This window comes from Perna viridis, chromosome 1 (genome assembly GCF_037379345.1).
Source record: "Perna viridis isolate PV_CMFRI_1.1 ecotype Kerala chromosome 1, ASM3737934v1, whole genome shotgun sequence".
NCBI classification, from domain to species: domain Eukaryota; kingdom Metazoa; phylum Mollusca; class Bivalvia; order Mytilida; family Mytilidae; genus Perna; species Perna viridis.
Window position 1 is genome coordinate 41,132,866 of NC_142445.1, and position 19,709 is coordinate 41,152,574.

Here is a 19,709-nt window from a genome sequence, read left to right on the forward strand (position 1 = left end):
AAAAAAGTAAGTATCTACTTGCTTTCTGGATTGTAAGACGGGTTTTAGCTAAAAGATCGAAGTCTTCCGAAAATGCACAGTTCCGAAAGACGAAAATCCACATGGTTTTGTTTACTATTTGCCAAATTTAAAAATACTTGAAATGACAGTAATACATTGAAAATGCCAGCGAGTAAAATTTTCACAGGTTACAGAGCATTAGGATATGTCAGCAACCATGTCCCTTTATCTGTTCGACACCACAGGAAGCACAAAGAAAATTATGTGATAACATGTGTTGGAAAGTCTTTTCACACGTACAATGTAAATAAATATCTTGCCATTACCTTTATCATTCACTGTCCGAAGCTATTTTCTGATTTTTCCGCCCATTTAAGAAAATAGCATTGAACATTGAATCCCTTGTATAGGCTAATTGATTACTCTTATGCATTATGTCGTGTACATGTACTTGCTCCTCGAGAGCCCTTAATTGGTAAAATAAACTTGTATTATTTTATTGCTTACTGTTGCGAATATTTTTCTTTTTGTAATGTTACATGTACTGTACAATTTAAAAAAAACCTATGAGACATAATGTTAGCAAGATTTCTCTTTTTAATTAAAAAAATATAACAGTTCACTTTGCATGCACCTTAATGAATTGAATATGTTTAGGAAATCGCAGATTTAAAAGGAGTGCCTGTACTTGTGGTGTTGAATTGTCCAAAGTGTAATTTTAATCAGATAAAATACATCAAAATGAAATCTTACTAGTTATCACTTAAAAAAGTACTGACCGATGTTAAGACCATTAAAGTACAAAAATGTACTGCAAATAAAAGAATTGAAAAGTTTTATTACTGAATACAGTATACAGTGTACTGTTTGATTTGGAAATCTTTTTTTCAAATTATGCATCCTCTTAGTCAAGTTGTTCATCCACATTTCAATGCTCATTATAATTTTTAAAATGGTACTTAAAAGAAACACCATTAGCTCTAAAATCAGTTACCTGATTTTTTTAGAACTGCCTAAATTAGACCCATCAAAATATAATACACTCCTGATAGAAGGCCACCAACATATCCTAATTAATTGTATACCTCAGTGTGTATTTCATGATTTAATTGCATCTTTTTCCTTCACAATTTCAGTGTTCAAAGCTCGGAATTGTTAGCATTAGTAAGTATTAGTTAATATTGTTAACTTTTTTTTACTTTCAAAGGTCTACATGTATATTCCCTATTCCTACTTTTTGTCAACAGAAGTTTCATATAAGGATACTTCAGCCAATAATTCTGTAAGGCAAAGGTTACGACCAATTTGATACATGTACTTTAAAAATATTTTGGTGATAGCTAAATACTTAAAGTACACCTATTGTAGTACATGTATTTGATTCATGAACCTTTTTCATTATCATTTGGCTGAAAGGTCTGTTGTCAAGATACCGTAGTCTGAAATGTCCATTGGGATGAATCCAGATTCAATAAAGTGACAGAAAAACCTTGTATATTGATTGAGGTTTCTTTATGATCTAGAAGCATTCCTCTAAGTGCCCTAAGTGAGTAATATTGCACAATAAAACTGTTACATTAAAACAGTGGATAAAACCATCTTAAAAAAATTGACTGGATAATTAAATGAAAGAAATTAAAATAAACTCATTTCACAATATTCTAAATACATTTATCCTTTTAGTCTAAAATGTTGTAGTTTTTTTTTGCCATAACATCCTACATTAAAACAATTTACACAGTTAAATGGCATAAAAATAAAATGTGTTAATTTTGTACATATCATGTATTCATAGATACTAACATGTACATGTGCTTTTGTAACTAAAAAATTAATTTATCACCATTTTGTTTACTTCTCTGTCATGGAAGAATAGTCAAGGAAACCCAGTTTCCAGATGGAAATCAAAAGAATATATTTCAAAGATAAAGACTATACTTGGAAAATATACACACACAATACAGAACATGAAATTATGCAAAAGAACACATATGCTGCTAAAAGCTTAAAGTATGGATCAGGTGCTTTGGTAGGGTAGGCATCCTCTGCTTTTCTAGAAATACCTGCCTGAAATTGCTAAAAAATGTCATGTTCAGGGTAGACGAAAGAGGAAAGAAAAACTAGGACATAATGAACAAATCCATTCTGACAGTGCTGATGGATACATCTGAACAATCCTCATAAGTTTTCCTTTTCCATTGATCACTAAGTGTAGGTCAAGATTTGAGGCTGTCTTCATATATATAGAGAGTGTCTTTAAATTCTTTAGGATAGAGTCAATGTAAAAAATTCCTGAAACAAGACAATACTTCATCTATATAGCAGAAACTGAGATCAAAGTATCTGGCTATATGTTATTTTAAACATTGTATGTTTCTGTTTTAAGGTAATACACATCCAGATGACATAAGTTGTGTTGCTGTTGATGGTAATTTAGTATATACAGCTTGTGGAAACACTATCAGAGCATTCCAGCGAGGAAAACAGGTAAGTCGTAAATGTAGGTTCACTGGAATACATGCAAAATGGGATCCAACATAGAGAGCTTCAAATTAGTGGTGGTCTGAGGTCTGGCATCCTAGATCTTTGAAATTCCATAGGCCTTTAATCTTTTTAATATACATTTTATTAGTGACTTAACTTTTTCCCCTCAATTGGAACACTGGTTTGGAACTTGGAGAAGTCAAAGACCTTCCACTCTGCTAAAGTAAATTAAACATCTTGACACACATTGAGACTCAAAGATATTGAAATTTTTCTGAGCATTTATTGTTGCAGTCAGACCAGTAACTTTTAAATAAAACTGTTACCAAAACAAACTTAAGATAGGCGCAAAGTAGGTAAACAGGATACAGAATTTCCTGGTTTTTCCCCAAGCTAAATAAAGAAGGCACTAATTCTTAGACTAAAGGTGTTTCATAATGACATTAAGGCATTTGCATTTGCATTGTACTTCTCTAATAAAGTAAACATGCATATCACTGTCTAGTGCTATTATACTATTTGAAATTAAGTTGCTGAAAAAAAAAATCTTCAACTTGGGTTGAATAACTGTAAATTTAACCTGTTGAGAAAAAAGAAAAAGAATGAAGAAATACTTGTCTTGTAGGTACTATATACATATGAAGGACATGAACATCCAGTGCATCTGTTGCTACCCTTTGGAATTCATCTCATCTCTGTTGATATCAAGAGTAATGTTAAAGTATGGGACATACATACACAGGGTAAATATTGTTATCAAAGTGAAAGAAATATATACACAACATAAAAATTGCTAATAGAGGTATGCAGGGATTTCTACTTGTATTTCAAAAGGAGAAATTTTAAATGATTTTTCTCTGCTATTACAAAATTCAAATTTTAACAGGTGATTTGATTGAAATGAATGGTGAAAATTCGCCTTGTGCCTCCTTGTATTGAAAACCTTAGGTATGGAACATATATGTACATACACAGAATGTATATAGCTTATTAAAGCATGGAACATATATACATGTACATATATGACATAGGGTAAATATTTTAGAAACATTTTAGGACAAACGTGATGACTTTTGATTCAGAATTGTCAACTTTCCTTTCATCTGTGGCAACATCCCTTCGGCTCCTGCGTATGGAGTATTCATATCACAACTCATACATTATGCCAGAGCTTGCTGAAACTACGCAGACTTTTTGTATTGCGCTAGAACTCTAACAAATAGGCTTCTGGAACAGGGTTATGTTAATACAAGATTGACGTCATCACTACAGAAGTTTATTGTCGTCATCATGAACTTGTGGATCGTTATGGTGTATCCATCTGCACCATGAAAACTGATTTATTCAACGGGTCATAGTTTTCCTACTCGGAGGGTGTTTCTAGAAAAGCAGAGGACGCTTACCCTACCGGTGCACCTGGTCCATGCTCCCAGTTTTTAGTGGAGTCCGAGTTGCTCATTTGCTTTTGTGACTTTGTATGTATGATTTTAGTTACTTTATGTTCTTTGTTGTGTATGTCTGTTTTCCATGTCTGATCTTTGTCCCTGAATTACATTCTTTTGATTACCGCTATAACGTTGGTTCCCTTGATTACTCTTTATAATGTGCTAAGAGACTTCTTATAGGCAATAAATCAATCATTTAAGAAAAGTAATCAATAAATTTGTGAATGAAAATTTTTTAGACTAAGATGATACAAAGAGAAATGAACTGTGTTCATATTATATCTGGTTCAACCAGTGGGTGGTATATAGTAATCACCTACTAAGTTGTCTGTCCTTAGTAAGTTACATCTGTAAAAATTTTTGTAAAAAAAATCACCCACAGGACATATTTATTTCAAATTTGGTGTGTACCAGTAGCTTTGTATAGATGGAGCTTATGGTTTTGGTTGCTGTTGAATATCAACTACATGTATGAGTGGAGTATACATGTACCTTGCACAACAACATGTGCAGCTTCATGTTTGTAAAGTATGCCATCTCATGTACAATGTATCACCTACTGTATGTTACAGGTGTGTATTTGGAAATGGACTTTGACAACCCAGCTTTCCATATTACTACCGTGATGCACCCGCACACATATCTCAACAAAATTGTGTTTGGAAGTAAACAAGGCAAGCTACAGTTGTGGAATCTAAAACAAGATAAAATGTTATATTTGTTTGATGGTTGGAATAGCCCTGTCACTTGTATAGAACAGGTACTGCAATTTCATTTAATAGCTTCACTTCTTGAAGGTAGTTTTTTTCAGCTATTTTACAAGATAACCTTGTCAAATTATATTAATAGTGAAGGTTTTTTAAGCAAATTTATAAGCAAATACAAATTGGTGGTGAATGGACTAAATGTAGATTTTATTTGTTCTATTACATTGCATTACTATAATTCTAACCAATTGAGTTAAATGAGTATCTTTTTTATCAACTTGAAGCTAAATCTTTACTGTTGCTTCATATTTTATATTGTCAACTCCTAAACAAGCAGTTGTATGAAAATAAACAGTTTTGATTAAACTCCGAATTTTTTTACTGTTTTTGAAAAGATATGATTTATTTTGTCAAATGAAAGTAAAGTTTTAAGTATTTCATAACATTCTAGTCCCCAGCTGTTGATGTTGCTGCCATAGGTCTGGAAGATGGTCAGATCATTGTACACAATCTAAAATATGATGAAACAGTGATGAAGTTCAGACAGGACTGGGGACCAGTCACTCAGATTTCATTTAGAACAGGTAATTTGATTGATATGATTGGAATACAGTTGTCCCTCTCTTATGTGGCCATATTAAAACTGGTCACATAAGAGAGGTAGCCTCTCTCGAGAGGTTAGACCTGGTCACATAAGAGAGGTGGCCTCTCTTGAGAGGTTAGACCTGGTCACATAAGAGAGGTAGCCTCTCTTGAGAGGTTAGACCAATTTCAACATTTCACTGTATATGTTTGTTTGCTTCTGTTACATGTACAATGTACATAGTTGTGTACTAGTACACAAATTATATACAGTTTATATTATATTTGTTATGTTCTTGTAAAGTATTTTTTTAAGCAAAGTGGCAGTTAATTTTTTTGTTGTTAATTAATCATATTTTTCAGACTAAACTGGAAGTCTGGACGTTTGTTTTCCCAACCGGAGCATACATAGTAAAATTATTTAATTAAATTCATTTGTAATTTGGTAGTAATCTTCAGAAAACAAAAGCTGTTGATCAAACCAGTGATCCATCCACAAAAATAATCGATTCGTGCTGTTATTAATTTTATCAATGAATATGTTCACGTTATATAAAATCTATGCTAATCAAAATACAAAACTTGAAAACCGTATGAATATATAAACAAACTAAAAAAAAGACAAGTTGTAATCATGGATCCGGAAACAGTAAAAAATGCCGGTCATTGACAGACAAATTTTGCAAATGTCCAACGACCATTATCCAATATCGGACAAAAAAATTGTCAACTCATATAAATTTCAGTCTGTGTTGTTTTATTAGTGTATAAACATCCTGTCTACCTGTCTCCTAATTGTTTATTGGAGATAAATTGACAGATGCGCGTCAATTTTAGCCAATGTGCAGCCACCTGCGACTGTGATTTACCTGTAACTGATCAGTTGATTGCATAATTGAATTAAGGGTACATGTGCAGCCCCATTGCGTAAATGCATTAATTGAAGTGACTTGGACAAGTTTCATACATTTATTACTTGATTTATTAAAAAAAAGATTGAGATGTCCATCTATCATTTTTCCGCCGATCTTTTAGAGGTAACATAAGCACATATGGTGCTGAAACTATGAATCAGTCGTAGTTTGTAATTATTAATTTGCCAATTCAGTCTTTTTAACGCAGAAGTCAACAGCCCATTTAAATCAATATACAGAATGTATTCGAAATTTTCTTTTACAAATAATCAACTTTTTTTCATCACTCGGAAGTTTTTGGCTGATGACTGACACAAATGTCTGCTGAAATAAGTGTATTCTCACAAATACACCAATATCTCTTCTTCTGTCTTCAAATCTCACTTAATATAATTTTTACATCATATATGTAATAAACTTGCCAAGGTCCATTTCTAATGATGTTTAAATTAAATAACTTGAGTTGATATTTTGCACTCATTATGAAACTTATGTGTTTTATTTTTGTTTGTTTTTAAGTTATATATGCATTGTATGGTATGTGTATAACATTTTCTGCTACATTTTATCAGAATACTGTAAAATGGTAAATTTTGCACTGTCTTTTTTAAGCTGTTTCTTCAATCAATCTGTTTTCTCTCTGTTTAAATTGGCAATCCCACCACAGATTGAATTGTATTGTTTTTAGAAGAAAATATTCAGGAAAAATTTTAGTGATATAGGTCTTGCCACAAAAAAAGGTGTAAATAAAACTGCCATGAAAATGTGAAATCTGCCTAAAGGCATCTTCTGCATGCTGACCCCTAAGAATCTTCAAAATTTAGTCACATGTGCTGTTATCATTGAGCCATTGACTTCCAATTTAAAGGCTTAAAAAAACATCAGGAGTAGTTTGATAAGATGTAGTGGAGTATGCCATGTGCAGAACTAAGTGTATTAAAGAATAAACTCAAACTGAAATAGGAATGTGCCACCATTGACCAATCACACTGAGTCCCAACTGTTCCTGTTCCTGGTATTGGATGAACTTGGATTTCTTTAAAAGTGTTTCATGTATCACCTGTCTCATCTTATAGCCCATCTTGATTGCTCCATTCTATCAGAGATTTTTAATTACTGGTTGAGTATGTGTATTTACATTTATTCCATTTAACTCATTGCAGATGGCCAACCTGTGATGTTGACTGGAAGTACAGTTGGACACATTGCATTGTGGGATTTGGAATCTAAGAAATTAAAGAGTCAAATAAGAGGAGCTCATGATGGGTCCATTGTTGGGATGGAGTGTCTGCCTAGTGAACCATTAATGGTTACAAATGCTGCTGATAATTCACTCAAGGTACATATGTGCTTTGTTCACATTTTGTTTTGTTTGCAATGAACATGAATATATTTCTTCATTTTTGTGGACTTCGGGTCAAATTCAATCTAAAATTTATCTAAAGATTTTGATGATAACCATTATTGTATACATGTGTACATGTATTACATATTTCCATCAACTCTTGACATGACCTCTTCTAATATTTTGATAATTTACCATAGTTGCTAACCCATTAAATGTGATAATAGTGTGATACATGGAGCCTTCATAAGATAAAACAGCAGTGATAATATTAATCTCACAGTCACCAGATTGGATGACCTCCTTGGATGGGTCAATGAAAATTCTAAGGTCAGAAGCAAATTATTGGATGTGATCCATCAAATTCTGGTCAGATGGCAAGTGAGGGTTTTCTACAAATGGCATTGAATATTTTATTTTTATTGAGATCCATCATTGGAATAAATTGTGCTTATGAACATCATACTTGTTAACCTTTGGAATGGTTCATATGGAAGATTCTCATCCATTTTCACTGTCTCATGTGGGAGATTTTTACATAAAAGCAAAATTTGTATATGGAAATTGAATATTTAAGTATTTTTCACAGAAAATAAAGGAATTTAAACCAAAACATGCTCACAATTCTTACATTATTCTTTGGAAAATTCTATGTTTTTATTGATTTTGTTGGATTCTTTCCCCTAATATGGGAGGTTTAACAAGTATGGACCATTGCATTCTTGGACATTAAAAAAAAACACTGTTCAAATGTTTGGATTTAAAGTTTTTTGCATTTTCAAATCTGCATTTTAAACACTATCACATATGTATAAATGAAAAACTTTGTGGCAGGTATGGATATTTGATCAACCAGATGGTGGTGGTAGATTATTGAGACAAAGGGGAGGTCACTCTGCACCTCCAAATAAAGTTCGTCACTATGGCAACGATGGGCAGAATATTCTTAGTGCAGGTAGGTAAATCACTGTCAAAATATTATCCCATTATAAAGGTGTTTATGTGTTATTATTAGAAGTGTGAAAAATGACTAACATTTTTCATGATGATTTTTTCATTACAATCACTGGAAATTATTACAGGGATAGATCCAGAGTTTTGAAAATAGGGGGGGAGTCCAGGTTATTATTTACTAGTTTTTGTCCAATTTTGCACAAAAATTAACATTTCTTTTAATGAGACTATCCAATCCATGGAACCCCAGTACACACCAATGATACAAGTATTTTTTCTGATTTTATAAACTGATGAACTAGGTCTGATTCACTGATTCACTCAGAAACTAGATATCCTAAAGGACTCTTATACAAAGTTTGTGTGTTTCAAACACCAAAAAAATTTCAAATACAAAGTGCCAATATTTCATTCACCATATTGTTTTGATCATATCAGGATTTAAGTTATATTCACATTTAATGTGCATGTCATTAGAATACACTTATCTCATTTGCATAATTGGCTTTGCACGTGATGTTTCATGAGTCAATGAAACACATCTTCAAGCTATTTATATAGGCCATGCCAACAATTAAGTAGACTACTTTTATTGATCTGTGTGTATTGCCTATTTCCTATGTATATCTAATCTAAAATAGAAATAAGATAAAAGAAATACATGAAATGTAATTATAAGAATTGTATGCTTCTTGTTTCTATGTTAACCAGCTCATTAAATTTTTATGAATATTCAAATTGTGTGTTTGTCATAAAAAAAAGCATTATACTGTAAGAATTTCTAGTTTGTCCCACAATCAGTGATATGATAACTTTTAACTTTAGGTCAAGACAGCACCCTAAGGTCATTTTCAGTTCTCCATGATAAACATAACAAAAGTTTAGGAAGAGCCTCTTATGACAAAAAGGAATCTAAAAAGACAAACTTGAAAAAGGATCAGTATATGATGTCACCCATAACACAGTTTTCTTCAGGTAATTATTCTTAGAGGACCTATAATGGTACATGATTAATATCCCTTCACAAAGACTGTTCAAAGGTAGAGATGAAGTTTTTGTATAATGTTGTCTGTGTTTATTTTTAAGTAGCACTCCAGCTAAGAATCATGCAAAATGTGTTTCATGTTTGGAAATCCTACATATTTTTATTTTTGATATTTTTTTTAAAGCGTTATAGTAAACAGAAATTAACATATGATTTTCATATAGGCCCTGTTCATAAGAAATATATATTATATAGAATGTACTGTAGAGTTCAAAATAAACAGAGATGTCTCTGTAAGTGACAATAAAATACAATAGAAACTTTTTGATTTTCCACGTTGATTATCTTCTAAGGGCAGACTGATTGGAATGAATAATTATACATTTCTTCATATAGACTTATAAAGCATCTAAACAACAATGATTAAAGTATGTAGCCTTTTTTTTATGTGTATCGAATTTTACAGACTTTGCTTGATTGTTACAAAGACTCCTACTTAAGAACTTGTCATGCATTTAGTTAAAAATGAAAAAAGGTTGTTTTGTATATGAAATTTCAGTTCTACATGTTATCGTTACCATTTCTAAGTTAAGAACGTAAGCCATATCAGATTTATGAGGAAAAAAATACATTCGTAAATGAGTTGTACTAATAATTACATGTATAATATTACCGGGGTATGCCTTTTTGTCATAATTTATAAAATGTTGATATTCTGCCATTCAATAGTAATGTTTTGGGTCTGACTGGGTATATTTTGTCTGTCTGTTAGTGATATCATACTGCCCAAGTGCTCAATTCTGATGAAATTTAATGCAGTGTCATGTCCTTGTATGGAGACGTTCATATTGTCAGAATTTTTGTTTTTGTAAAAGATTTAGTTATATATTTAGGTATGACACATGCTGTAATGGAGCTTTCACTAGATTACGTTTACATGTAATATTACTATCCTTAGATACCAGTAGACAGAGTGATTGGGACAACATTGCTGCTTGTCACCGAGGTGATTGCTTGGTAACAACATGGAGTTATCAGAGATCCACCATGGGGAATCACAAATTTAAACACCCAAGATTTGATGAAGATCCACAATTCAAGACAGCTGTTGCAGTGGTAAGGAATGAAGTATCAGTGTGATTAAATTGTATGATACCTGCTTGTAAATAGTTATTTCCTTTGTAATACCATACTTAACTGTACTTGCTCACTGGCCATTTTTTATTGGAACTTTTAAATATCTTCTTTCAAGATTTAGTGCCATTGAATAGTCATGTATAAATTTCTGCTTTCTCCAGGTGAGCAGTTCAGGCTCCTTGGAGGCCTTAATTCTCTTAAGAACAACTAAACAACTCCTGTAGAAAAATATTGAAGAGATAGTTTCAGGGAATTTGGTCTTATGTTGTAATAATTGCTACATTTTATACAAGTCTTTAAAGGATTGAAATAATAGATAACATTGAACAGATATACAATTAATCAGTCTTTTGTAAACCCTTTACATTGTAATTTGTAGTGATTTCTGTGCAAATATCTATGAATTAGCTCCCTTTGGATCATTGTTCTCAAGCATTCCCTTTGTAAAATATGTCTTAAAAGAGCTGAAATATAGAAGTCAAAAGAGGATAGCATCTAGTATAACAAGTCAAATTTAGAAAAAAAATCAAAACATTAAATGTGTGTTTTTCAAAGGCTTTCCTTATATAATGGACACTTTTTGCAAAGACTTTGCACAAATTTTTGAAGGGACATGAGTTATCTCCTTTGCTCAGTGCAATCTAAGTAAAAATATCTCGGAAGTAAAACTGCCTGAAAACTTCAGATTTCTGAAAATAAATGTTAAAGATAAATACATAATAACTGGGAATCAATTCCTATCATGTGCCACTTAATAAAGAATTTTATGTGAAATGGTACTATAATCTACAACTATACAAGACATGTAATAATATGTATGTAGGACATTAACGGCAGCCGTGTTTAGGAAAAAGAAAAAAATCAGTAAATTATAAATTTATATGTATTATTACTCCTAAAATTAACACGAAAGTTCATATACATGTAGTAAGCAAATTATTTTGTTCTGTGTCATGAATTTAATTATCTTGAAACAAGTTACAAAGAGAAAGGCGCATTAGCATAAAAACCAGTTCATGCAATTTGACCCACTGGAAAATAGATGGATAAAATGATTAAACCATAAGTAATTGTATAATTGGGTCTTGTTTGTTTGGTTAATTTATTCTGTTTGTTAATGCAGTTGGTGTAATTTTGTCAAAAACATGTTTCTTAATTAGGATAAGCTTCAGAAAACACAATGAATCAGTTATAATCAAAGGCAATCATTAGGGTAATAATTGTCTTTGATGTCCATGGCAGTGTTATAAGTATTAGCAAATTGAATATACTTGTCTTTTTTTAATGCTCCAATTTCTGTCCATTGCAGTGTACTGACATTAGTCCGTGTGGTAATTATGTGGTAATTGGTTACAGCTCTGGTCATGTGGATAAATATAATCTCCAGTCAGGAATACACAGAGGCTCATATGGGGAACCTACAGGTGAAGATTTAAATAACATTTTTCAAGTTTTTAGAAAATCTAAATTTAGATTTTAGATTTATTTTGTTTCAATATTTTCAATATTTCTAATTATGATAATAACTTTATAATCTTGTCCTGTCCTTGATGTGATGTCTGTAATTGTTTTGCTTGCCAATTCATTGTTTAAGGTCTATGTATAGCTATCAGTTACAATTTTATATTCTGTAGCCTCCTACTAAAGTATAGCACCAGTGTATATGTTTTTAAGCATTGCTATGATAAATGATGGATAGATACTTCAGTACAATTAAAATGAAAATCTCTGCATGTACAAGAATTTTTTTATTGTAAAAATTTAGTGAACATTTATATGTAACATGTTGAAATGAATAAATAAAATTTTGCACTTGCTAGTAGCATAACCTGACAGTATGACCTTAGAAGCATTGAGAACCCTAACTCAGTCTGACATGAAATTACTTACAATACTGAATATGGTTCTTTACTAGTTTTATATCATTAACAAAAACAAAATGTTCATGGCTCACATCTTTAAGTTTTGTTAAACCATAACAGAAAATAAATCTTCGTTAGTGTATAATCGTAAAAGCATGAAGATATCAATATAATTTACTTTATCCTTCTACAGATTTATTTCATTCACATTTTCACTTTTAAAACAAGTTTTTTAATACAAAACAATATAACAAGGTTGAATACTGCTTCCAGATTCAATGTATCTCTACTTAAATCATTTTAAATTGAATTGCTAAGAGATTATTATGAGTAAAATATAAAAACACTTTTGATTATAATCATTTTTTTTTATTTTCAGCTCATAAATGCAGTGTTAGAGGTGTATGTATTGATGGTCTGAACCAAGTTACGGTAACAGCTGGTCTTGATGGGGAAGTTAAATTCTGGAAGTTCAAACTTTCTAAACTGATGGATATTTGTAATTTAAAAAGTGCAATATCTGATGTGATCCTTCATAGAGAAAGGTATTTGTGAAAAAAAATACTCTCTATAAATAAACAGTGTTCCTTTGTACTTTAAATCCCTTGTACTGCATACTTTTTTGGATGTTGAATTTGAACTTTAAATGTAAAAAAAAGTTGAACTTTAGGTTTTTTAATTTAAGCTTGTCACTTTTTAAACAGAATTTTTGCTACACTATGTTTAAAGTATTTATTGAGATGCTATACTGTCTTTATTTCCTCTGATCATTGATCTCTTAGTCTACAAACACTTTCTAATGAACAATAGAAAAAAAGGAGCGAATGCATACTAGTAAATACATTCAGAGATCCCCAAAAAGGTCTTCAATAAGTAACTCATCTTTAAGTAAGCTCAGATAGGCCCTGACCCAAAAAGTAGTAAAATCTAAGGTAACATAACAATGACACTTCTTTAAAACCAAACTAAAAATTAATATAAAGACACAAAAACATATTAATTACCAATGTCTTATGACTGTATACAGGTGCATGAAATTTGCATTGGGGTTAAACTAGTATAATAAAGCCTTACCCATCCCCCTATAATGTAAGGTCAAACATGAACTGAAACAACAAACAAAGACACCATAAAAGTCACTCAATAATACATCCAATTATCACCATAGAATACATCAACATACACGATATGAAATATACAGCTATATTATTACATTTTTACTGGCCCTATAGTATTGGCCAATTACTATTGTATGTAGCAGATGATTTAAGCACCTTCCTTGTTAGACGTACAAAATTCTTGTGAGAGACTATAAATTATGAGGGTTAAGGATATGTTGCCTACTGCTATTTCCAAACACTTTTGCTATTAAATTTAGAATCAACATCCTTCAGTTGATTTAAACCATGGTACATACTTAGATCATTGTAAAATATAGAAACCTGTTGACTTCTTAGGTCTTTGTGAAATATATGTTTGGGGATGGGATGTCACATTTTCAATGGTTTTTCTGAGATTCTATACTAGTGCTTATGTCCAATGGACAACATTTTTATAATTAATTAATTTTTTTCAGTTCTATGCTTGCTGTTTCGCTAGATGATTTCAGAGTCATTATCATAGATATAGATACAAGGAAGGTCATCAGAAGATTTCAAGGTCATTATAATGCAATTACAGATATGGTATGTATCATTGAGTTATTAGGCCAAATAAAAAGATGTGTCTTTTCTATTACCCTACCTATCCTATTTTTTTCAGCTTAAAAAATATGCCTTAATGTTTTTTGTTATTTGTTTTTGTCATCTTAAAATAAGCACTGTTAGAGTCAAAAAGTTCCTACCATAGACTTATTGCAAAAAAAAATGGTGCATTAAAAAAATCTGTACCTTCCGACCCTATTTTTTCAAAGATGCCAGAGGGGACACACATTATTTTTTTTGCCTTATGAATTTTGATTTGAGTACATGTACATGTATGACCTAATTCTGTATGTCTTTGTAAGAATCAGGCAGTTAATGATGCATCTTTTTTTTCCAAACTTTTAATTCTAAAATGAATCACTACACTGTTGAAGCATAATTATGACAGATCCATGGAGTGGGATATTTTTGGTTAATTTTTACCCCCAAAATGCATGAATATAACAAAATTTTCCAACCGAAAGAGGGTATGGACATTTTCCTTTCCCAATATAAGTACCAGGTATTTATTTTTTTATCTATATGTTTTAGTCATTCAGCCCTGATGCTAGATGGTTAATAACATCTAGTATGGATTCTACAGTCAGAACATGGGATTTACCTACTGGGAAGTAAGTACAATGTTGGCTTTGTCTGTGGAAAATCTTACTCAGATAGATTTTATACATCTGTATTTTATGGAAGGTATTATTATAGGGAATTGTAAATTTTGCCAGTTATTGCCTTTGAACTTTGTTGAGCTTAAAAAAAAATAAGCATCCTGTGGACAAAAGAGGTATTGATTCCAGCTGCAACTTGTGCTGTGGTGTGAAGGTTTCCTTTTTGTTCATTAAAAACCCATGGGTGGCCTTGAGATGGCATTTTTTTATTCCATTGGAGTTGTTGTTTCTTTGACACATATTAACCATATGTATTCTCGTTATGTTGCTATTTTTTATATGTTAATGCTAGTATTTATTAAATTGCAATTCATAGAACTTCGCAAGTTCCAGAAGTAACCATCTGCATTTCACAAAGTAAAAATGCAGGGTAAGAAACTCAAATTCTAGCCAGTTCTGAATACGATTTTTTAGATATATTTACTATATGGCTATATAGATTTTTGCTAAAATTAGCCAGCCCTGCCAAAAAACTGCCAGTCTCAGGCTGGCAGGAGACTACTCTGAAAAATGGTCCCATGTTCACATACTTCAATGCAAATTTTTGTGATACAGACATCAATAGTTCGGATAAAGCAAATAGGAAACTACTTTCTACTGCATACTTTTTTATGCACTGAATTCACTTTCTAAATTACTTCATACTTCTAATGCTTTCTCTGTATTTCTTTATAGATTGATAGATTGTTTCTCACTTGATGCTGCAGTTACTTCCCTTAGTTTATCACCAACAGGTGATTTTCTAGTGACATCACATGTGGATGATATTGGTGTGTACCTGTGGTCTAACATGACTTTATACTCCTTTATCTCCTTACGACCTCTACCTGCAGATTATGAACCAGAGATGATTTCACTTCCGGCTACTAAATATGAACATGCAGGTAAGCTATGGCTAAGTGATTATGATTTGAAATACTGCATTGACGGTTTAAAGAGTCAAATTGATAATTTTGATTTATTGAAGTGTCAACAATTCCTGTTTTATTACTTGTTGGATTTTCATGAAATTTTATGAAGTGCCAATGCTTAAAGAGAATGCATTCAGGAATTATATTGCTATATAAGTGGCTATATAATTTCAATCTTTCTGTCAAGGATAATGTTGACCACAACTCCTTAATTGTCTGGGGATTTCTTTATTGCTGTTAAAAACAAATTCACCTGTAAATGTGTATATAAAAAATAATTAAAGCTGTCTTTATAGTCATTTGTAATAACTTGTCAATATTTTTCAGATGATTCAAAGAAAGAAGAAACATCAGATGAAGAAGATGATGATTATGAAATGTCAGAATTTAAATCACCCGAACAAATATCAGATGAACTCATCACATTATCATTATTACCAAACTCAAGGTGGCTTAATCTACTTAACTTAGATGTTATCAAGGTAAACTTGGAGTTTTAGTTGATGGAGATGGCTTGAAATACCAGGGGTTTTGGAAAATGCTTATTTTAAGTACTTATCTGTCTAAGGATGTTTGTAAAGTTTGCTTTTACAAGATATTTGTAGATTTTGACAGATTTTTGGAACCTTAAAACAATAGTCACTTTAATTCAATGCTTGTTGACAAGTTTTAGCATTTTTGTTTCTTCTTCAATAACAACTGTATATTTATATTTTAGGAAATATTTTTATTTGTTTTTTTAGGTGAAAAAAAAATGGCTGTCACACTTAACATGAAACCCTTTCTGAACTGCCAAAATTTCTTTTGTATTGGGTTTACTACTGTTTTATTTTGATTTTTTTTTAGAAAAGAAATAAACCTAAACAGCCACCTAAGATTGGTAAGGCAGCTCCATTCTTCATACCAACTATAGCAGGTTTACAACCTAAGTTTGCTAGTGCAAAGGACGATACTGATAAAGAGGTAATGAACCTTTTTTTTTATAATTTAGTGTTAATGTTTTATTACACATATTCCATCAGTATCTTTTTAAAAGACACCATTTTTTTTGTATGTATAGATTTTGAACAGCCTGTATGTAATTGGAATATGATTTGTCCAGATCATCAGCTTCTTATGTCAACCAAACATATTTCTTGTAATAAGTCTGAATCAGTTGCACTTCTTTAAGAAAAATCCGTGCCTATGTAGGTACAGGACTATTTATTTCTATGCTTTTGAACATATGAGGAAAAATGTTGAAGTACAAAGACTGTAATAAAATAAAAAAAATAAAAGAGTCTTTGTTTAAAAAAAAAGACAAGTGGTTGTCAGTATCCTGTTTCATGGGATATTATCAGTACATGTATATAGAATGATAGAAAAAAAAATTGTCACAAAAATCTTGACTTCCAATCGATGGATTGATTTCAAATTTGGTGTGTGGCTTTATATAGATAGGGCATATGTTATAAGTCTTTTTGGTTACTCAATATCAACTTCCTGTATTAGTTCGGGTATACATAGCATGATAACACACGCAACTTGATGGGTTTTTTTCTTGTCATTGTTTTAGTTTGAATCTAAGATAACAGTTGGTAACCTAGAGCCCTTATCAGAACTGGGAAAGGCTTTGACAGCTGAAGATGTTGATTGTACGTATTATTATTTGCTTTTAGATTTTGTTGATTTTATTTTCATCAGGGAACTAAAGAACTAAATAATATTGCATTCTAAATAAGATTGTTAAGTTTATCAAGATTGTTTGTTTTTGTTTTTGTTTTTTGTTTTTTTGTTTTCTTTTTATATTTTTTGTTGTTGCATGACTAGTTCAACATTTATTGTGCTGTGTTCCTGGCCTTATGTTGTCCCCAGATTTTCCCATATTTTTTAACTTGGTATTGATACTATTTTGGGCAAGCCAACCTAAAATTCCATCTGTATACATTGATGAATAGCTAATTGGAATTTTGTTGATTAAGACAATACAAATTCTGTAGAATTTCAAGATGGAGAATAATTCATGAAGTTAGACACTGTTTTTTTTCTCATTTTTATGAGGTGATAAAATATAACAATTTTATAAACAGCACCCTATAAGCATGAACAACACCATAAAATTTCTATGTCCTCTGTGATTTTAACAAGATGAATTTTAACAGAAAATTGAAACCAATTGGTATTCAAGTTTAAAAAAAAAATCATTTGTGACATGTCTGTATTTTTTTTCAAAATTAGCCTTTAGATAGGTAAACTGAACTGATTGTAAATAGAAAGTATGTGTCAACTTAGAACCATAAACACATTTACTGTCAATAATGCTTCTGCATTTAAAATTTTTTTTAACAAAGAGAAAGATAAGACTTTTATAACCTTTTCCCATGATTATAGATGATAAAATACTGAACAGATTTAAGGAATTGGGACCCTCCGCCGTTGATGTGGAAATTCGATCATTATCACCAGAAGGGGGAGGGTCAATAGAGGCAATGGAACAGTTTTTAATGTTCTGTAACCATGTGTTGGAGTCAAAAAAATGTTTTGAATTGGTCAATGCTTATCTTGGATTATTTATAAAGGTATGTTGAATTTATAGTGTAATTAATTGGAAAGAATGAATAATCTCAATATGATCAGGAGTGCAGAAGAGTGTGAACTAAAATTAGTGACTGGAACTAGTTCATGTGCGAGTTCAATCACCTAGCACTCCGGGCATGTATGAGTAGAGAGTATTGAAGGGATGCTATAGAAGTGAATGAAAGTACTTCACCTTAGTACCAGGAAGTCTCTGTATAGGATAAATATATATAGAAATTATCTGAGTGAATGAAGCTGTGGTGGTCACACTGCAGCATGCTTGCCTGGAGTGTGGGAGGTTGTGAGATCTATCCCTAGATGAGTTACACCAATGACTTTGAAATTAGTAATCTTTGCTTTTCCACCTAGTAAGCAGTATGTGAGGGAATAAAATGATGACTGGTCAGAGTCAGAATAATGTGTCAGAGCGGAGTTACATGCCTACCTGCAGGCTGCTACTTCTGTAAGCTACATAATAAAGATCCAGATCAGCATGTAGGACTAGTACAAACAGGGTCTGTGTGATCCATCAATTGTTCTTATCCTGATAGCGATGAATTATCTGTGATAGATTGTAAAACCACTATCAATCAATTAATTTTCCTGTATGCCATGCTTTATATATAGAATTGTCTCTATATATCATTTATAATTTTAGGTACATGGAGACACTATTACCAGTAACCCAGATCTGTGTGCAGTGCTAGAGACATTAGGTTATAAACATAGAGATACATGGAAAAGTTTACAGGACTTGTTTACACAAAGTACATGTTTAGTGAACTATCTGAGAACAGCGACATTATAGTAATCAATAAAATATATACTTACATTTAGTTTCTTGAAATCATTTTTGACAGGAAATGTGCTGTTTTGTCTTACCTTGTGACCTTATAAAGTAGGGGTTTTTATGCTTTTTAGGTAGTACAATACAGTTAGGTCATTTCTGAAAATTTGGTCTCATTTTATTGAAATAATGCTGTTTTGAGGCAGTCCACACAAACATTTCTAGTGTTTTGTCATAAAAAAGTGCATGTTTTTGAATTCCTTGGTGTGTGGAGGTTCAAGTCATTTATAAGTAATTTAGTGATTATTTTTATAAAATCCAGTAGCCATGATGATAAAATACTGAAAAAAATAATACTGAGTTATAGTACAAATCAGGGGTGCCTTTCCAAAACTAACAGCCAAATACTTTGTTTTTTTTAAATATCAGGCACGTAGACACTACCACAGGATGAAAGCATGCATGGAGTAGGTGGAAAAAGGGTAAAAATAATAAGACCCTTTTCGATTCATTCTCTCACAATTTTAGTTCCAAAAGATTGTGCGAAATAAGGTATTTTGTAATTCAGCCATCTGATGCTGAGGAGAGAACCTAATATGGCAGGGGACTGAAACGTTTAAGTTTTACAAAATTTGACAGGGGTAACTTGGTGTGCGAAACAGTGCGTCTTAATGTAAC

The 19,709-nt window shown here is 31.6% G+C and overlaps 1 protein-coding gene across 1 annotated transcript; it reads left to right on the forward strand.

Annotated features, from left to right (window-relative positions):
* The first annotated feature begins 58 nt into the window (after positions 1–58).
* On the forward strand, positions 59–19,076 carry LOC148628784 (WD repeat-containing protein 36-like). The gene is made up of 20 exons (XM_088594451.1): positions 59–303; positions 1,137–1,164; positions 2,387–2,487; positions 3,110–3,227; positions 4,502–4,689; positions 5,088–5,220; positions 7,296–7,471; positions 8,312–8,432; positions 9,257–9,406; positions 10,375–10,532; positions 11,863–11,977; positions 12,795–12,960; positions 13,992–14,100; positions 14,650–14,729; positions 15,453–15,661; positions 16,016–16,170; positions 16,535–16,651; positions 17,244–17,322; positions 18,059–18,246; positions 18,903–19,076. Exons 1-20 carry the CDS (start codon positions 163–165, stop codon positions 19,050–19,052), a joined length of 2,682 nt encoding a protein of 893 aa, XP_088450577.1. The 5' UTR covers positions 59–162; the 3' UTR covers positions 19,053–19,076.
* The last annotated feature ends 633 nt before the right edge of the window (positions 19,077–19,709 follow it).